At 37.4% G+C, this 18,067-nt stretch overlaps 1 protein-coding gene across 2 annotated transcripts; it reads left to right on the top strand.

Annotated features, from left to right (window-relative positions):
- The first annotated feature begins 7,521 nt into the window (after positions 1-7,521).
- irx2a (iroquois homeobox 2a) lies at positions 7,522-17,183 on the top strand. 2 transcript variants are annotated; one of them, XM_058415889.1, is made up of 5 exons: positions 7,522-9,271; positions 12,541-12,964; positions 14,801-15,394; positions 15,946-16,017; positions 16,708-17,183. In XM_058415889.1, exons 1-4 carry the CDS (start codon positions 9,011-9,013, stop codon positions 15,996-15,998), a joined length of 1,332 nt encoding a protein of 443 aa, XP_058271872.1. In that variant the 5' UTR covers positions 7,522-9,010; the 3' UTR covers positions 15,999-16,017; positions 16,708-17,183. The 2 variants fall into 2 exon arrangements, with proteins under 2 accessions (XP_058271872.1, XP_058271959.1); XM_058415976.1 differs by having other exon boundaries at positions 7,524-9,271; positions 15,949-16,017.
- Positions 17,184-18,067: the final 884 nt, after the last annotated feature.

Genomic DNA, 18,067 nt, shown 5'->3' with positions numbered 1-18,067 from the left:
TGTTAATGTGTGAGTGTGTGTGTTAGTGTGTGTTAGCATAGAAGAATGTGTGTGAGAGTGTGTGTTAGTGTGTGTGAGAGTGTGTGTTAATGTGTGAGAGTGTGTGTTAATGTGTTTTAGCATAGAAGGATGTGTGTGACAGAGTGTGTGTGAGCAAGTAAGAGTGTGTGTTAATGTGTGTAAGAGTGTGTGTTAGTGTGTGTGAGAGTGTGTGTTAATGTGTGTGAGTGTGTTAATGTGTGTGAGAGTGTGTGTTAATGTGTGTTAGCATAGAAGAATGTGTGTGCGAGTATGTGTGTGAGCAAGTGAGAGTCTGTGTTAATGTGTGTGTTAATGTGTGTGAGAGTGTGTGTTAGTGTGTGTGAGAGTGTGTGTTAATGTGTGTGAGTGTGTTAATGTGTGTGAGAGTGTGTGTTAATGTGTGTTAGCATAGAAGAATGTGTGTGCGAGTATGTGTGTGAGCAAGTGAGAGTCTGTGTTAATGTGTGTGTAAAAGTGTGTGTTAATGTGTGTGAGAGAGTGTGTGTTAGTGTGTGTGTGAGAGTGTGTGTTAATGTGTTTTAGCATAGAAGGATGTGTGTGACAGAGTGTGTGTGAGCAAGTAAGAGTGTGTGTTAGTGTGTGTAAGAGTGTGTGTTAGTGTGTGTGTGTGTTAATGTGTGTGAGAGTGTGTGTTAGTGTGTGTGAGAGTGTGTGTTAATGTGTGTGAGTGTGTTAATGTGTGTGAGAGTGTGTGTTAATGTGTGTTAGCATAGAAGAATGTGTGAGAGTGTGTGTGTGAGCAAGTGAGAGTGTGTTAATGTGTGTGTAAGAGTGTGTGTTAATGTGTGTGAGAGAGTGTGTGTTAGTGTGTGAGTGTGTGTGTTAGTCTGTGTTAATGTGTGTAAGACTGTGTGTTAATGTGTGTTAGTATAGAAGAATGTGTGTGAGCAGGTAAGAGTGTGTGTCAGTATGTGTTAGTTGTTAGTCAAGAGAAATGTGTGTGAGTGTGTGTTAATATATTTTGTTGTGTGAGTGTGTGTGTTAATGGGTGTGTGAGTGTGTGTTAATGTATTTTGTTGTGTGAGTGTGTGTGTTAATGGGTGTGTGAGTGTGTGTTAATATATTTTGTTGTGTGAGTGTGTGTTAATATATTTTGTTGTGTGAGTGTGTGTGTTAATGGGTGTGAGAGTGTGTGTTAATATATTTTGTTGTGTGAGTGTGTGTGTTAATGGGTGTGAGTGTGTGTTAATATATTTTGTTGTGTGAGTGTGTGTGTTAATGGGTGTGTGTGTGTGTGTTAATATATTTTGTTGTGTGAGTGTGTGTGTTAATGGGTGTGAGAGTGTGTGTTAATGTATTTTGTTGTGTGAGTGTGTGTGTTAATGGGTGTGAGAGTGTGTGTTAATGTATTTTGTTGTGTGAGTGTGTGTGTTAATGGGTGTGTGTGTGTTAATATATTTTGTTGTGTGAGTGTGTGTGTTAATGGGTGTGAGAGTGTGTTAATGTATTTTGTTGTGTGAGTGTGTGTGTTAATGGGTGTGTGTGTGTGTTAATGTATTTTGTTGTGTGAGTGTGTGTGTTAATGGGTGTGTGTGTGTTAATGTATTTTGTTGTGTGAGTGTGTGTGTTAATGTGTGTGAGAGAGTGTGTGTTAGTGTGTGAGTGTGTGTGTTAGTCTGTGTTAATGTGTGTAAGACTGTGTGTTAATGTGTGTTAGTATAGAAGAATGTGTGTGAGCAGGTAAGAGTGTGTGTCAGTATGTGTTAGTTGTTAGTCAAGAGAAATGTGTGTGAGTGTGTGTTAATATATTTTGTTGTGTGAGTGTGTGTGTTAATGGGTGTGTGAGTGTGTGTTAATATATTTTGTTGTGTGAGTGTGTGTGTTAATGGGTGTGTGTGTGTGTGTTAATATATTTTGTTGTGTGAGTGTGTGTTAATATATTTTGTTGTGTGAGTGTGTGTGTTAATGGGTGTGAGAGTGTGTGTTAATATATTTTGTTGTGTGAGTGTGTGTGTTAATGGGTGTGAGTGTGTGTTAATATATTTTGTTGTGTGAGTGTGTGTGTTAATGGGTGTGTGTGTGTGTGTTAATATATTTTGTTGTGTGTGTGTTAATGGGTGTGAGAGTGTGTGTTAATGTATTTTGTTGTGTGAGTGTGTGTGTTAATGGGTGTGAGAGTGTGTGTTAATGTATTTTGTTGTGTGAGTGTGTGTGTTAATGGGTGTGTGTGTGTTAATATATTTTGTTGTGTGAGTGTGTGTGTTAATGGGTGTGAGAGTGTGTTAATGTATTTTGTTGTGTGAGTGTGTGTGTTAATGGGTGTGTGTGTGTGTTAATGTATTTTGTTGTGTGAGTGTGTGTGTTAATGGGTGTGTGTGTGTTAATGTATTTTGTTGTGTGAGTGTGTGTGTTAATGGGTGTGTGAGTGTGTGTTAATGTATTTTGTTGTGTGAGTGTGTGTGTTAATGGGTGTGAGTGTGTGTTAATGTATTTTGTTGTGTGAGTGTGTGTGTTAATGGGTGAGTGTGTGTTAGTATAGAAGAATGCGTTTGTTAGTGTGTGTTAATGTGTGAGTGTGTGTGTTAGTGTGTGTTAGCATAGAAGAATGTGTGTGAGAGTGTGTGTTAGTGTGTGTGAGAGTGTGTGTTAATGTGTGAGAGTGTGTGTTAATGTGTTTTAGCATAGAAGGATGTGTGTGACAGAGTGTGTGTGAGCAAGTAAGAGTGTGTGTTAATGTGTGTAAGAGTGTGTGTTAGTGTGTGTGAGAGTGTGTGTTAATGTGTGTGAGTGTGTTAATGTGTGTGAGAGTGTGTGTTAATGTGTGTTAGCATAGAAGAATGTGTGTGCGAGTATGTGTGTGAGCAAGTGAGAGTCTGTGTTAATGTGTGTGTTAATGTGTGTGAGAGTGTGTGTTAGTGTGTGTGAGAGTGTGTGTTAATGTGTGTGAGTGTGTTAATGTGTGTGAGAGTGTGTGTTAATGTGTGTTAGCATAGAAGAATGTGTGTGCGAGTATGTGTGTGAGCAAGTGAGAGTCTGTGTTAATGTGTGTGTAAAAGTGTGTGTTAATGTGTGTGAGAGAGTGTGTGTTAGTGTGTGTGTGAGAGTGTGTGTTAATGTGTTTTAGCATAGAAGGATGTGTGTGACAGAGTGTGTGTGAGCAAGTAAGAGTGTGTGTTAGTGTGTGTAAGAGTGTGTGTTAGTGTGTGAGTGTGTGTTAATGTGTGTGAGAGTGTGTGTTAGTGTGTGTGAGAGTGTGTGTTAATGTGTGTGAGTGTGTTAATGTGTGTGAGAGTGTGTGTTAATGTGTGTTAGCATAGAAGAATGTGTGAGAGTGTGTGTGTGAGCAAGTGAGAGTGTGTTAATGTGTGTGTAAGAGTGTGTGTTAATGTGTGTGAGAGAGTGTGTGTTAGTGTGTGAGTGTGTGTGTTAGTCTGTGTTAATGTGTGTAAGACTGTGTGTTAATGTGTGTTAGTATAGAAGAATGTGTGTGAGCAGGTAAGAGTGTGTGTCAGTATGTGTTAGTTGTTAGTCAAGAGAAATGTGTGTGAGTGTGTGTTAATATATTTTGTTGTGTGAGTGTGTGTGTTAATGGGTGTGTGAGTGTGTGTTAATGTATTTTGTTGTGTGAGTGTGTGTGTTAATGGGTGTGTGAGTGTGTGTTAATATATTTTGTTGTGTGAGTGTGTGTTAATATATTTTGTTGTGTGAGTGTGTGTGTTAATGGGTGTGAGAGTGTGTGTTAATATATTTTGTTGTGTGAGTGTGTGTGTTAATGGGTGTGAGTGTGTGTTAATATATTTTGTTGTGTGAGTGTGTGTGTTAATGGGTGTGTGTGTGTTAATATATTTTGTTGTGTGAGTGTGTGTGTTAATGGGTGTGTGTGTGTGTGTTAATATATTTTGTTGTGTGAGTGTGTGTGTTAATGGGTGTGAGAGTGTGTGTTAATGTATTTTGTTGTGTGAGTGTGTGTGTTAATGGGTGTGAGAGTGTGTGTTAATGTATTTTGTTGTGTGAGTGTGTGTGTTAATGGGTGTGTGTGTGTTAATATATTTTGTTGTGTGAGTGTGTGTGTTAATGGGTGTGTGAGTGTGTTAATGTATTTTGTTGTGTGAGTGTGTGTGTTAATGGGTGTGAGAGTGTGTTAATGTATTTTGTTGTGTGAGTGTGTGTGTTAATGGGTGTGTGTGTGTGTTAATGTATTTTGTTGTGTGAGTGTGTGTGTTAATGGGTGTGTGAGTGTGTTAATATATTTTGTTGTGTGAGTGTGTGTGTTAATGGGTGTGTGAGTGTGTTAATATATTTTGTTGTGTGAGTGTGTGTGTTAATGGGTGTGAGAGTGTGTTAATGTATTTTGTTGTGTGAGTGTGTGTGTTAATGGGTGTGTGTGTGTGTTAATGTATTTTGTTGTGTGAGTGTGTGTGTTAATGGGTGTGTGTGTGTTAATGTATTTTGTTGTGTGAGTGTGTGTGTTAATGGGTGTGTGAGTGTGTGTTAATGTATTTTGTTGTGTGAGTGTGTGTGTTAATGGGTGTGAGTGTGTGTTAATGTATTTTGTTGTGTGAGTGTGTGTGTTAATGGGTGAGTGTGTGTTAATGTATTTTGTTGTGTGAGTGTGTGTGTTAATGGGTGTGTGAGTGTGTGTTAATGTATTTTGTTGTGTGAGTGTGTGTGTTAATGGGTGTGTGTGTGTTAATGTATTTTGTTGTGTGAGTGTGTGTGTTAATGTATTTTGTTGTGTGAGTGTGTGTGTTAATGTATTTTGTTGTGTGAGTGTGTGTGTTAATGTATTTTGTTGTGTGAGTGTGTGTGTTAATGGGTGTGAGAGTGTGTGTTAATGTATTTTGTTGTGTGAGTGTGTGTGTTAATGGGTGTGTGTGTGTGTTAATGTATTTTGTTGTGTGAGTGTGTGTGTTAATGGGTGTGTGTGTGTGTTAATGTATTTTGTTGTGTGAGTGTGTGTGTTAATGGGTGTGTGTGTGTTAATATATTTTGTTGTGTGAGTGTGTGTGTTAATGGGTGTGAGAGTGTGTTAATGTATTTTGTTGTGTGAGTGTGTGTGTTAATGGGTGTGAGTGTGTGTTAATGTATTTTGTTGTGTGAGTGTGTGTGTTAATGGGTGTGAGTGTGTGTGTTAATGGGTGTGTGTGTGTTAATGTATTTTGTTGTGTGAGTGTGTGTGTTAATGGGTGTGTGTGTGTTAATGTATTTTGTTGTGTGAGTGTGTGTGTTAATGGGTGTGAGTGTGTGTTAATGTATTTTGTTGTGTGAGTGTGTGTGTTAATGGGTGTGAGTGTGTGTTAATGTATTTTGTTGTGTGAGTGTGTGTGTTAATGGGTGAGTGTGTGTTAATATATTTTGTTGTGTGAGTGTGTGTGTTAATGGGTGTGAGTGTGTGTTAATGTATTTTGTTGTGTGAGTGTGTGTGTTAATGGGTGAGTGTGTGTTAATATATTTTGTTGTGTGAGTGTGTGTGTTAATGGGTGTGAGTGTGTGTTAATGTATTTTGTTGTGTGAGTGTGTGTGTTAATGGGTGTGAGAGTGTGTTAATGTATTTTGTTGTGTGAGTGTGTGTGTTAATGGGTGTGTGTGTGTTAATGTATTTTGTTGTGTGAGTGTGTGTGTTAATGGGTGTGAGTGTGTGTTAATGTATTTTGTTGTGTGAGTGTGTGTGTTAATGGGTGTGAGTGTGTGTTAATGTATTTTGTTGTGTGAGTGTGTGTGTTAATGGGTGAGTGTGTGTTAATATATTTTGTTGTGTGAGTGTGTGTGTTAATGGGTGTGAGTGTGTGTTAATGTATTTTGTTGTGTGAGTGTGTGTGTTAATGGGTGAGTGTGTGTTAATATATTTTGTTGTGTGAGTGTGTGTGTTAATGGGTGAGTGTGTGTTAATGTATTTTGTTGTGTGAGTGTGTGTGTTAATGGGTGTGAGTGTGTGTTAATATATTTTGTTGTGTGAGTGTGTGTGTTAATGGGTGAGTGTGTGTTAATGTATTTTGTTGTGTGAGTGTGTGTGTTAATGGGTGTGTGTGTGTGTTAATATATTTTGTTGTGTGAGTGTGTGTGTTAATGGGTGAGTGTGTGTTAATGTATTTTGTTGTGTGAGTGTGTGTGTTAATGGGTGTGAGTGTGTGTTAATGTATTTTGTTGTGTGAGTGTGTGTGTTAATGGGTGTGAGTGTGTGTTAATATATTTTGTTGTGTGAGTGTGTGTGTTAATGGGTGAGTGTGTGTTAATGTATTTTGTTGTGTGAGTGTGTGTGTTAATGGGTGTGAGAGTGTGTGTTAATATATTTTGTTGTGTGAGTGTGTGTGTTAATGGGTGTGTGTGTGTGTTAATGTATTTTGTTGTGTGAGTGTGTGTGTTAATGGGTGTGAGTGTGTGTTAATGTATTTTGTTGTGTGAGTGTGTGTGTTAATGGGTGTGTGTGTGTTAATATATTTTGTTGTGTGAGTGTGTGTGTTAATGGGTGTGAGAGTGTGTTAATGTATTTTGTTGTGTGAGTGTGTGTGTTAATGGGTGAGTGTGTGTTAATGTATTTTGTTGTGTGAGTGTGTGTGTTAATGGGTGTGAGTGTGTGTTAATGTATTTTGTTGTGTGAGTGTGTGTGTTAATGGGTGTGAGTGTGTGTTAATGTATTTTGTTGTGTGAGTGTGTGTGTTAATGGGTGTGTGTGTGTTAATATATTTTGTTGTGTGAGTGTGTGTGTTAATGGGTGTGTGTGTGTTAATGTATTTTGTTGTGTGAGTGTGTGTGTTAATGGGTGTGTGTGTGTTAATGTATTTTGTTGTGTGAGTGTGTGTGTTAATGGGTGTGTGTGTGTTAATGTATTTTGTTGTGTGAGTGTGTGTGTTAATGGGTGTGTGTGTGTTAATGTATTTTGTTGTGTGAGTGTGTGTGTTAATGGGTGTGTGTGTGTTAATGTATTTTGTTGTGTGAGTGTGTGTGTTAATGGGTGTGTGTGTGTGTTAATGTATTTTGTTGTGTGAGTGTGTGTGTTAATGGGTGTGTGTGTGTTAATGTATTTTGTTGTGTGAGTGTGTGTGTTAATGGGTGTGTGTGTGTTAATGTATTTTGTTGTGTGAGTGTGTGTGTTAATGGGTGTGTGTGTGTGTTAATGTATTTTGTTGTGTGAGTGTGTGTGTTAATGGGTGTGTGTGTGTTAATGTATTTTGTTGTGTGAGTGTGTGTGTTAATGGGTGTGTGTGTGTGTTAATGTATTTTGTTGTGTGAGTGTGTGTGTTAATGGGTGTGTGTGTGTTAATGTATTTTGTTGTGTGAGTGTGTGTGTTAATGGGTGTGTGTGTGTTAATGTATTTTGTTGTGTGAGTGTGTGTGTTAATGGGTGTGTGTGTGTTAATGTATTTTGTTGTGTGAGTGTGTGTGTTAATGGGTGTGTGTGTGTTAATGTATTTTGTTGTGTGAGTGTGTGTGTTAATGTATTTTGTTGTGTGAGTGTGTGTGTTAACGTGTTTTAGGGTGTGTTCATGTATATAAGTGTCTTGGGGTGTGTATTAGTGTGTACTGGTGTCTATTAATGTTTCACACTGTGCATTGCACACACACACACGCGCGCGCGCGCACACACACACACACACACATAAATTAGAAACTAACCTTTTCTAAAAATGTAAGTTCACAGAATGTGTGTCTGTGTTTTTGGGATCAGACCATTATAAAGGACACCACACTAACTGTGTGCGCGCGCGCGCTCGTGTGCGCGTGTTAGAATGTATCGGTGTGTCAGAATGAATGTGTTAATTTGTGAGAACTAACACACACACACACACACACACCGTTTGTTGATTTAACACGTTACTTTCTTTATCGATTCATTCATCTACCGGGTGGCGGTGCATTGTGGGAAGTGCTCGAGACGCAATTCCATCGCCGTTAATTAATGCAGTGTTTCTATTAAAATACTTTTTTTAAAAGCGCGTGCACGGTGCATTAGCAAAAAAAAAAACACACACCCGTGCGCGAGCGAGCGTCACGCTGCGTGTGTGTGTGTGTGTGTGTGTGTGTGTTTCCCAGAGCGATGGGCGGAGATGGGATATTCAGATCCTCGCGCACTGAATGACAGCCTCCAAATGCGCCGAGAAACTCTGCTGCTGCTGCTGCTGCTCGTGCTGCACTCCTCACAGCCCTCTACACACACACACACAAATACACACACATACACACACACACGCACGTACATGCGCATACACCCATGCAGCTCTCGCGCACGCACGCGGCGCTGAAGCTCTCTCTCTCTCTTTCTGCGCGTGTTCGCGTTTTATTTCTATTTATGCGACATTTTATCAACTTTAATTAGTCTCCATCTTAGCGGAAGAAGCGCGCGCCAGGTATTCCTGTTCTTGCACTTCTTGTTTTCTTTTCCGTTTTAAAAAGGAAAGAAAATCATTTCCGAAGAAGAAGAACAACAAGAAGAGATCGCGCGACTAGTTTTCGGGTTCGAGATCATTTTGTCTCTCTCGTTTTTTCTTTTTTTTGGACAAAAGACTGGATGCATCTGTAAAGAAGAATTGTCCTCTTTTTGTTTAGTCTTTATAATTTTGTGTCATTTTTTTTTGTTTTGTTTTCTGGAAGAAAAAACACGCCGGATCTCTTAAATACACTAGAAGAAGAAGAAGCAGAAGAAGAAGCGGCGCGCGACATCACTTTCTCTTCTTTTTCATTTTTATTTTTTTAGGAAGATCTCACCTCTAACATCGCATGCATCAGCTGAAGACGTGAATCCTGTTCCGGTTATTTTTAAAGAAAAGAAACCTCGGACTTCTCCATGCATTAGAAAAAGGAAACACTGAAACAGTCTCGCGCGATTATTTTTTTTCTTCCTCCCTTGTTCATTTTTTTTTAATTTCACACATGCATTGAACAGAGTGTGTGTTTTTCGGACACTTCACACTCATGCATTAGCGCCGCGTCTCGTGCGCGGTGTTTTTTTTTTAAATTATTATTATTATTATTTTTTATATATATATAAATCTTTATATTTTTGGAGTTGTTTTTGTTTTTTTCCGGCGCCATGTCCTATCCTCAGGGTTACCTGTACCAGCCCGGCCCGGGCTCTCTGGCTCTCTACCCGCTCAGGACTGAGGAGCTCGAGCTGGCCGCGCGCTGCTCGTCTTCATCGTCGTCGTCTTCCTCCTCCTCATCTTCCTCGTCCACGGGTTCCGCCTTCACTCCGTATCCCGCGTCCGCCGCCTTCACCGCCTCCGCCACGGGCGGCTTCGCGAGCGCGCTGAGCTACCACACCGACCCGGCCACCGGCTTCCCCTCCTACATGGTAAACACTCCTACAACCATCATCCGCTTCTCTCACCCTGCACGCGGGATTGTTTATTTTATTTATATTTATATTAATATAGCTCGTGCGTGATGAGAAATGATGCACGCGCTCGCGCCCTGCTTACTCAACCTAATTGTTTTTTTAATCATTATGTCATCATATTGTGCGTTTGTTTTTTTGTTTGTTTTTACTTACATTGTGTTGCACGTGCAGGCGTTTTTTTTTTACAGAAACCAAATTTTAACAATTTACCGGATTTTTTTTAAAGTTAAGATCTCTCCCAAGAGTAAAAATGTGCGCGTGCGTAGTGTGCATAAACAGGCTATAATGCATTTATGTCGTATTTACAGGCTGACACACGCACGCACACACGCACCAACATGCGCTCGCGCGCGCGCGCACACACACGCACACACAAATGCGGGTTTTCTCCAGGGACCTTTTCTTATTTAAATGATTTAAATTAAGGTTCATTGATGTTCTTATTAGTTCCAGCCATCAGAATTATTATTGATGTTCCATATATAAAAAGCGCGCGCGCACACACACACACGCGCGACTATCTAGAGATCTATATCTATCTATACATATCTACATAGAAATGGATTGTTGTTGTTATATTTTTATGCATCATGACATCATGACTTTGTCGCGTGCGGGTTTGAAAATGGACGCAATGAAATGATCATTTGTGTGTTTATAAGATGATTGTTGCGTCACGTGTGATAAAAATAGTAATAATGATAAATATAATAATAATAATAATAATAATAATAATAATAATAATAACAATTATTATTATTATTATTATTATTATTATTATTATTATTATTATACAGACAACTTTTTTATTTATAATTATTTATTATTATTTAATTTTATTTATTTTTAGTGAATGAATTTAAAGCAACACATTTTTTGTTTGTTTTTGTTCTTTTTGAACCTTTTCCTATTCTCAGCTCGTGTCCTCTCTGCTCCGCCGAAGTGCACGCGCTTAAACGCCACCGCATCACGACACGATCCGTTCGAAAGCATGTGCGCGAGCTCCTTTTCCCCTGACTGAGATGCACAGAAAAAATCACGCATCATGTTAGAATGTTAGATTTATTTATTTATTAATAAATAATATTATCAATGAGGTTAAAAGCACGTTATAAACACCTTTCCTTTCTTCGTGTGGACGTGAAAAGGTCACGTCTGATTTATTGCGCAGCATTTATCTGAGATCTGATGAAGCCCTATTCCGCGCGCGAGCTCTTTATTTTTCTCACTTCCTCGTGACTTTGGAGGGTTTTGTCACGCTGAATAAGACTCTGGTGCGTTATTTACAATCATTATTTATTAAACCTCACAATTTAAACTTGTAGAGGAATAAAAGCCACAAGGAGAACTTATTAACACACGCGCTCATTATCATATGGAATGTTTGTTTGTTTTTCTTGTTTCAAACAAAAACGAAAAAATCCATCTTTTTTTAAACAGAATTATATGATTAAATGATTTACAATACACACCAATGAGAGTCGTGGACACTTCAGGTGTAAATTTATCACCACTTAATGTAAGCAATAATTAATGATACAAATGAAATAAAGCTAATCCGTTCACACGGCCGGTTTAATAAAACACTTTATTTTAAATCGGTTTTTCTTTTCGCTTTAAACTACAGCTTAATGAAGGCGAGTTATGTAAACCCTTTTCCTCAACAAAATCATCTCGTTTTATTTTTAGACAAATAAAACAATTAACAAAAAAATAAAACGCATCGAGATGATTTTGGATTGAAAAACAAGTTGATTTATATTTTTGTTTTATTTCTAAAAAAACGTATTTTGTGTAAAAGAAACGGAAAAAAAATGTAGAAAAGTAACCATGGGGTTAAAAGCAAGAGATTGTTGGTGATCATTGATTATATTATCTATTTATAAAATAATGAATCCTTGTTAGCTTTATAAACAGAATTCGATGGAGAGGAATCATAGATCTGTGAATTCCGGAGGAAATGTTTTAATTATTGTTTATAAAGAGAGAGAGAGAGAGAGAGAGAGAGAGAGAGAAAGAAAGAAAGAGTTGGATGTTTTAAACTTTTTTTAAATGTCCAGCAAACGTCACTAAAAATCCAACACATTGACTTCTAGCTTTAAATTTTAATCTAATTTCTGATTTTATTTTATTTTATTTTATAGGCGATCAGAAAACATCTTTTCCGAGTGGGATAGAAATGAAGCGCTCGCGCTCCTGATTAGAAAATATTACAGAAAAGGAAAAGAATAGAAAAAAAGGCAGTGTGCGGTTTTAAAAGGCTGAAAATAAAAAAGTGGAGTTGAAACTGAGGTCTGAAAAGAGGAATAAAAGCTGAATTAGGACGCAAATGACACGGATTAAAAAAACGGCTCCATAATGCTTAATAGGATTTAATGTAATGCTGCGGTTCAGCGACGGGGCCAAACACACACACAACCACACACACACACACACACACAACCACACACACACACACACTTCACTCGAAAACAAGCACTTTCACCCGAAAACACACACACACACAGTCGGTGCGTGGAGAGGTGATTATGGGAAACGGAAGTAGAAGGATGTTGACTTTAATGTGATCATTACTGAACCGATTCAGAACCGATTATCACTTTATAAATCCTACTATTATTTAAACCGCCTTTATTATTATTATTATTATTATTATTATTATTATTATTATCAGTGATCGTTAACATTTATATATAGATATATTTATTTATACAACCCTTTTACTTGAGTGATAATACTGCTACTAATAATAATAATGTACAATTTCTTCAATTCCAATAAATATTTCATCTCGATTGATCCCGAAAAACAACACACAGTTTTAATAGTGCAAAACAATTAGTTTACAATTAATGATCTGTTTATCTCTTTATCGACCTTATTTATTTATTTCTTTATTTACAAACATAATAATAATAATAATAATAATAATAATAATAATAATAATAATAATAATAATAATACGAAAAAGAATACAAAAATAAAAATTAACAGATTTTTGATTTTATTGTTCGAGGTTCGATTTCTATCTATCTATCTATCTATCTATCTATCTATCTATCTATCTATCTATCTATCTATCTATCTATCTATCTATCTATCTAATTCTATTCGATAAAATGTAAGCAATTAAACAGATTCCCTGTTCTTCTTCTTCTTCATATGTGAAATTGAATTTGCATAACGATTCTCTCTCTCTCTCTGTGTGTGTGTGTGTGTGTCAGGCCTCTCCGTATGACCCCCCTCCCTCGGCCATGGCCGCTCCGCTCGGTTTCCCGCCATACGGCAGTGCGGGTTTCCCGCCGCCCCCGTATCAGCTCAACGACCCAGCGTACCGGAAGAACGCCACGCGCGACGCCACGAGCACGCTGAAGGCCTGGCTGAACGAACACCGGAAGAACCCGTATCCCACCAAGGGGGAGAAGATCATGCTGGCCATCATCACCAAGATGACGCTCACGCAGGTGTCCACGTGGTTCGCCAACGCCAGGCGGAGACTCAAGAAGGAGAACAAAGTGACCTGGGGCGCGCGAGCCAAGAGCGAGGATGAGGACGAGGAGGAAGGAGCGCGCGCCGAGCGGAAAGAAGACGAGGACGATGAGGACGACAAGCACGCGGACAACGGAGACGCGTCCGCTGAGGATGAGGGTAAAGGAAGAGCAATTAGAACAACCGCAAAAAAATTAAATAAATATATTTATTAATTATTTAAAATACTGGCAAAATTATTTATTTTATTTTGAAAAATAAACAAAACTTTTTTTTATTGTATTCCCATAATTATAAAGAAATTAGATCTACAATCAATAGTTTGGAAATATTTATTTTATTTGTATAAACATCTTTATCATTGAATTTGAACACAACCTTCACACCCAGACCCTCATAAAGTAAAAAAGAAAATACATTATTAATTTTCTTTAACATTAGAGATAATATCATTATGGTTATTTATTTTAAAAACAAAACATTTTTAAGCTCAAATGATTTTATTCATTTATTAGTTGTATAAAACTGTATTACATACACAACACAAACACATTACAAATAATATTTAGCATAAACGACTATTTAATATCATTCTATTCATTTGATTTCATTTATTTTTAGCGTCCAGAACAAACAAACACGACATTCACACCCAGACACACAGTGGAGATGAAATAATGACTTATTTATTATTTTAGATTGATTTGTTTAAATGTTAGAAATAAGATACACACTGTGGCTATGAAGAGTTTAAGAGAAAGTTCAAAATCAAAACAAAGTTTCCCGGACACACAGGAGATCAGGAGCGAGTGTTCAGACACACACAAGTGTTAGCATAGCTGTATGTTGGCGGCTTTCGGGAAGTTTGGAGCTGAACCGTGTAAATAAAGTGTTTTGTTCACGTTTCAGACATGGCTTATGAAGATATTTGACACATTAACACCATTTTTCTCAAACCTAAGAGCTTCATAACTAAACAAGAAGTTCTGTTTACGTTCCTTACACACCTAAAATAGCTGAAACACTGCAATAATAAAAATCTGAAAATGTAAAGAGACAAACTGTTGTGTTTCTGGATCATTCACAAATGAATATTTAAAAAAAATCCTGATGACCAGTTATGTACAATTCTTATTAACATCTAACAAAAGTTTCAGTTGTTTTATTTGTTTTAGCATTGTTTCTTTACCAAAATAATTTACATTTATTTATTTTTGTAAAAATATAAACAGCAAATAATTTTATTTTACGTTTTTTTTTTCCGTGATGAGAATTTGGAGACGGTTCAGGATTTTTTTAAAAATCATTCTTATATAATTATTTAACATAAAGCTGCAATAGCTAATTTTTTTTTTCAACTTATATCAACTTATACACTCCAACTACTCTACTCACCCATGTTCATGAAGCTCCGCCCCCCAGGAGATTTCCTTGGTCCGATCCCAAACCACATTCCGGTCCTGAAGTCGGTTTTCCGAACAGTTTTCCTCAGCCACTTAATAAACTCCTTTGTATGAGTTAGAAATGTAAAATCATTGCCTGCACCTTTTTGAGTAAAACTATGCTGAATTGTTTGTTTGAACCTCACACACGATGAGAAAAGTCTAGAAGGACGTGAAGGGATCTGAAAGAACAGACAGATTTACAGATTTATGTTTAATGGTGTGTAAATGTGATGTGTGTCAGTAAACACAACATTCCGCATAAACATAAACATTCACACAAAATCACTTGAGTTTTTTTTATAGAGTTTTGTGTAGAAGTGTGTATGTTAATTTTAAAGAATCCATAAATATCTTGATATTAAATTCTAAAGTCAATAATATAGATTATAATAGATTATAGATTATAATATCAGACACTGATCTGATTAAAGCCGTGTGATTTACTACCCAGTTCACTGGTTTTTATTTATTTATTTATTTATTTATTTATTTATTTATTTATTTTTTAAAAGGAGCTTTATCATTCTGACTGAGTGTTTTTCGTCCCCAGGCATCAGCCTACATGTAGACTCTCTGACTGACCACTCAGCCGAGTCGGACGGAGAGAAAGTCCTCTGCAGGATTGACGACTTCTCCTGTAAACCGTCTCCCGAAGTGAAAGAGAAGCGCTCCGAGACGGACCTGACCTCAGCTCACGGGGGTCACGCGGGTCTGTCCCCCAAACCCGTGACCTCGTCGCCTCTGACTGGGGTGGAGGCGCCACTTTTAGACACGCATCGTGACAAAAACAAGACCTGCGCTGACATCCAGAGCCAAAACAAGCCCAAGCTCTGGTCTCTGGCTGAAATCGCAACTTCAGACCCCAAACAGCCGCTCCAGAGCCAGAACTGCCCCTCGGGGGGCGGGATTTGGACCTCCAGCCAATCAGGCGCGGCTCCCTCGGCCTCCATCTTGGCCAGGCCGATTTATTACACGTCCCCTTTTTACGGCAATTACGCCAATTACGGGAACTTCGGGCAGGGGATCCTGCGCTACGGCTCCATTCATAAACACACCCCTGAGACGGCGATGCTAAAGGCTAATCACACTAATCACGTCCAGACGGAGCAGCACTTCAGGGCCCTGAGCATGGAGGCCAAGAAAGGTGAACAAAAAAGTTACACATGAGATAAATGACTGAGATCATGCTAAAGCTCAGTGATGTAATAATAATCCTGATGCTCATTATTATTCATTTATGCTAATTAACTTAGATTATGTTCTTATATGAATTTACATATTAATGAACACGATAGATAGATAGATAGATAGATAGATAGATAGATAGATAGATAGATAGATAGATAGATAGATAGATAGATAGAATTTATTGATCCCACAAGAGAAATTCTTAGGAGTGTGTTTATGATGATAATTAGCATATTTAAATGTACATTTGCATACAACAAATTATAACACACTAATTTGAAATCTTAAACCGAGTCATGAAGCACAAAAAAACTCTTCACAACTCGGAATGTGCCCATCCTGCATTTTTACCTCCATACGTTCAAGGCTTATGACATCACATTCTTCACTTGATGTCTACTTATGACATCATCATGTAACGAATAATTATCACAATTCCTAAATCCAACACGTTTTCCTCCTAAATAATGATTTAATAAAGAATTCTTGTTTGTTTGTTTTCTCCAGCAGATTCCGGTGACGTGTGCACACTCGCGCCTCAGTCGTACCTCTCCAGCTAAAGACGAAGATGGCCGGCAGGTACGTCATCAATAACCATGAAAAACAAAAATCTGGAGCTTTCCCAGAATTCCTTACTTTGGCATTGAATCTCCATTCTGTGATGCTTCTTCTTCTTCTTATTATTATTATTATTATTATTATTAAATAGAAAGCTAAACATTTGCTAGAAATGCTTATTATTATTATTATTATTATTATTATTATTATTATTATTATTATATAACATCATCTATCCTTGTTGTGGACGTTAATTAGCATACTAATAAATATTCAACAGATTATTATAATGAGCCTTGTGATGAATACGGTGATATCTTCGGAGAGATATTTTAATTCACAGTTCGTGAATTAAAATATTTAAATCGATTTAGAAAAAAAGGAAAAAAAAAAGGGTGATGCGTCTTCGGAACAATGTGTTACAGAACGATATTATAATTAGGGCTCATGAATATTAATTACCTCATGATCACTCATTAGAATGTTGCGTTTATATAAAGTGGGATTTTTTGAAAGGATCAAGCTAACAGTGAAGATTTTAGGATTTGAGAATTTTAAGATTTGAAAACTTTTATTGGCTGAATGTTAGAACTAGAGTTATATATGCATGCTGATTAACATAAATCATAAATATGCAAATGAGCAGGAGGAACCGATGTTATTACATCATTATAACCTGTGTATTAAAGCGAAATTTCTTTTCTTTCACAGGTAGGTGTCATCGAGCGAGCCTTCCTCTTCCTCATCCCATGCTGGCGTTCCCTAATCCTGGATTTTTGCTCCTACACCGGATCATATTCGGTGTCATTTCTGATAAATAAGGACCTAAATGGACAGAAGGTGTGTTATAGGACAAGTGTGTGTTTTTATTAATTAGAGTAATGATCTATCCCGTAACGAAGGACACGGTTTCTCAGGACCCCTACGTTTTGCTTCATTGCCACCCTGATGCTACGCGCTAAACCTTGGGACGTTTATCCGAAGACTTTTATTTTGTTTTTGTTTTTTTTAAAAATTTGGGCCAGAAGCGACACACGGAAGCGCAGGACGGCGACGCGGCGCCGGTGAACAGTGGAATATTTGATATTTATTTTTGTAAATGAGGCAAGACGCCTGTATTATTTATGCAAGTTGTATTGCAACGACACACTAAAACAAAACAAAAACAAAACAAAAAAATAAACAAAGCCGACGTTTTGTTCGTTTGTTTTGTAAATAGATGAGGCTCGGGTTTTATTTAAAAAAAAAGGAAAAAATGACGGGCGTTAAAAAAAGGAGAATTGTTGTTAAACCAGAGGACTTTTATTAATTTATATCTTGCATTGTAAATAAAGAGAGGCGCTAGCGTGCACGGCTAATCCGGGCTAGCGCGCGGCGGTGTGTTTGTTTCAGAGCCACATGAAACATCTCTCTCTCTCTTTTTTTTGTTGGTGTTGTTCTCAAGAACATATGCAAATTAATTGCGGAAATTCAGACCAATTAAACGTTTTGTAAACTGGACATCAAAGAGCCTGCTGGAGTTTTTCTTCACAATTCATCAGCACAATAATAATAATAATAATAAAAATAATAATAATAATAATAATCACTTTTCGATTAAAGACCTTTCTTTCCTTTCAACTGTACACACAACTAATACACACACACACACACACTCCATATACACACAACTAACACACACACACACTCCATATACACACAACTAACACACACACACACTCCATATACACACAACTAATACACACACACACTCCATATACACACAACTAATACACACACACACACACTCCATATACACACAACTAATACACATACACTCCATATAGACAGAACTAATACACACATACACACACACACTCCATATACACACAACTAATACACACACACAAACTCCATATACACACAACTAATACACACACACACACCCCATATACACACAACTAATACACACACACACACAAACTCCATATGCACACAACTAATACACATACACTCCATATAGACAGAACTAATACACACATACACACACACACTCCATATACACACAACTAATACACACACACACCCCATA

The sequence above is a fragment of the Hemibagrus wyckioides genome, linkage group LG01 (genome assembly GCF_019097595.1).
Source record: "Hemibagrus wyckioides isolate EC202008001 linkage group LG01, SWU_Hwy_1.0, whole genome shotgun sequence".
NCBI lineage: Eukaryota > Metazoa > Chordata > Actinopteri > Siluriformes > Bagridae > Hemibagrus > Hemibagrus wyckioides.
This window is presented reverse-complemented; position numbering and strand designations above follow the sequence as displayed.

Bases quoted from the DNA above. Each gene is read 5' to 3' on its own strand.
- irx2a (XM_058415889.1), top strand. From the start codon at position 9,011: ATGTCCTATCCTCAGGGTTACCTGTACCAGCCCGGCCCGGGCTCTCTG. The intron at 9,272-12,540 runs GTAAACACTCCT...TGTGTGTGTCAG, and splicing joins CCGGCTTCCCCTCCTACATG to GCCTCTCCGTATGACCCCCC. The intron at 12,965-14,800 runs GTAAAGGAAGAG...TTTCGTCCCCAG, and splicing joins CGCGTCCGCTGAGGATGAGG to GCATCAGCCTACATGTAGAC.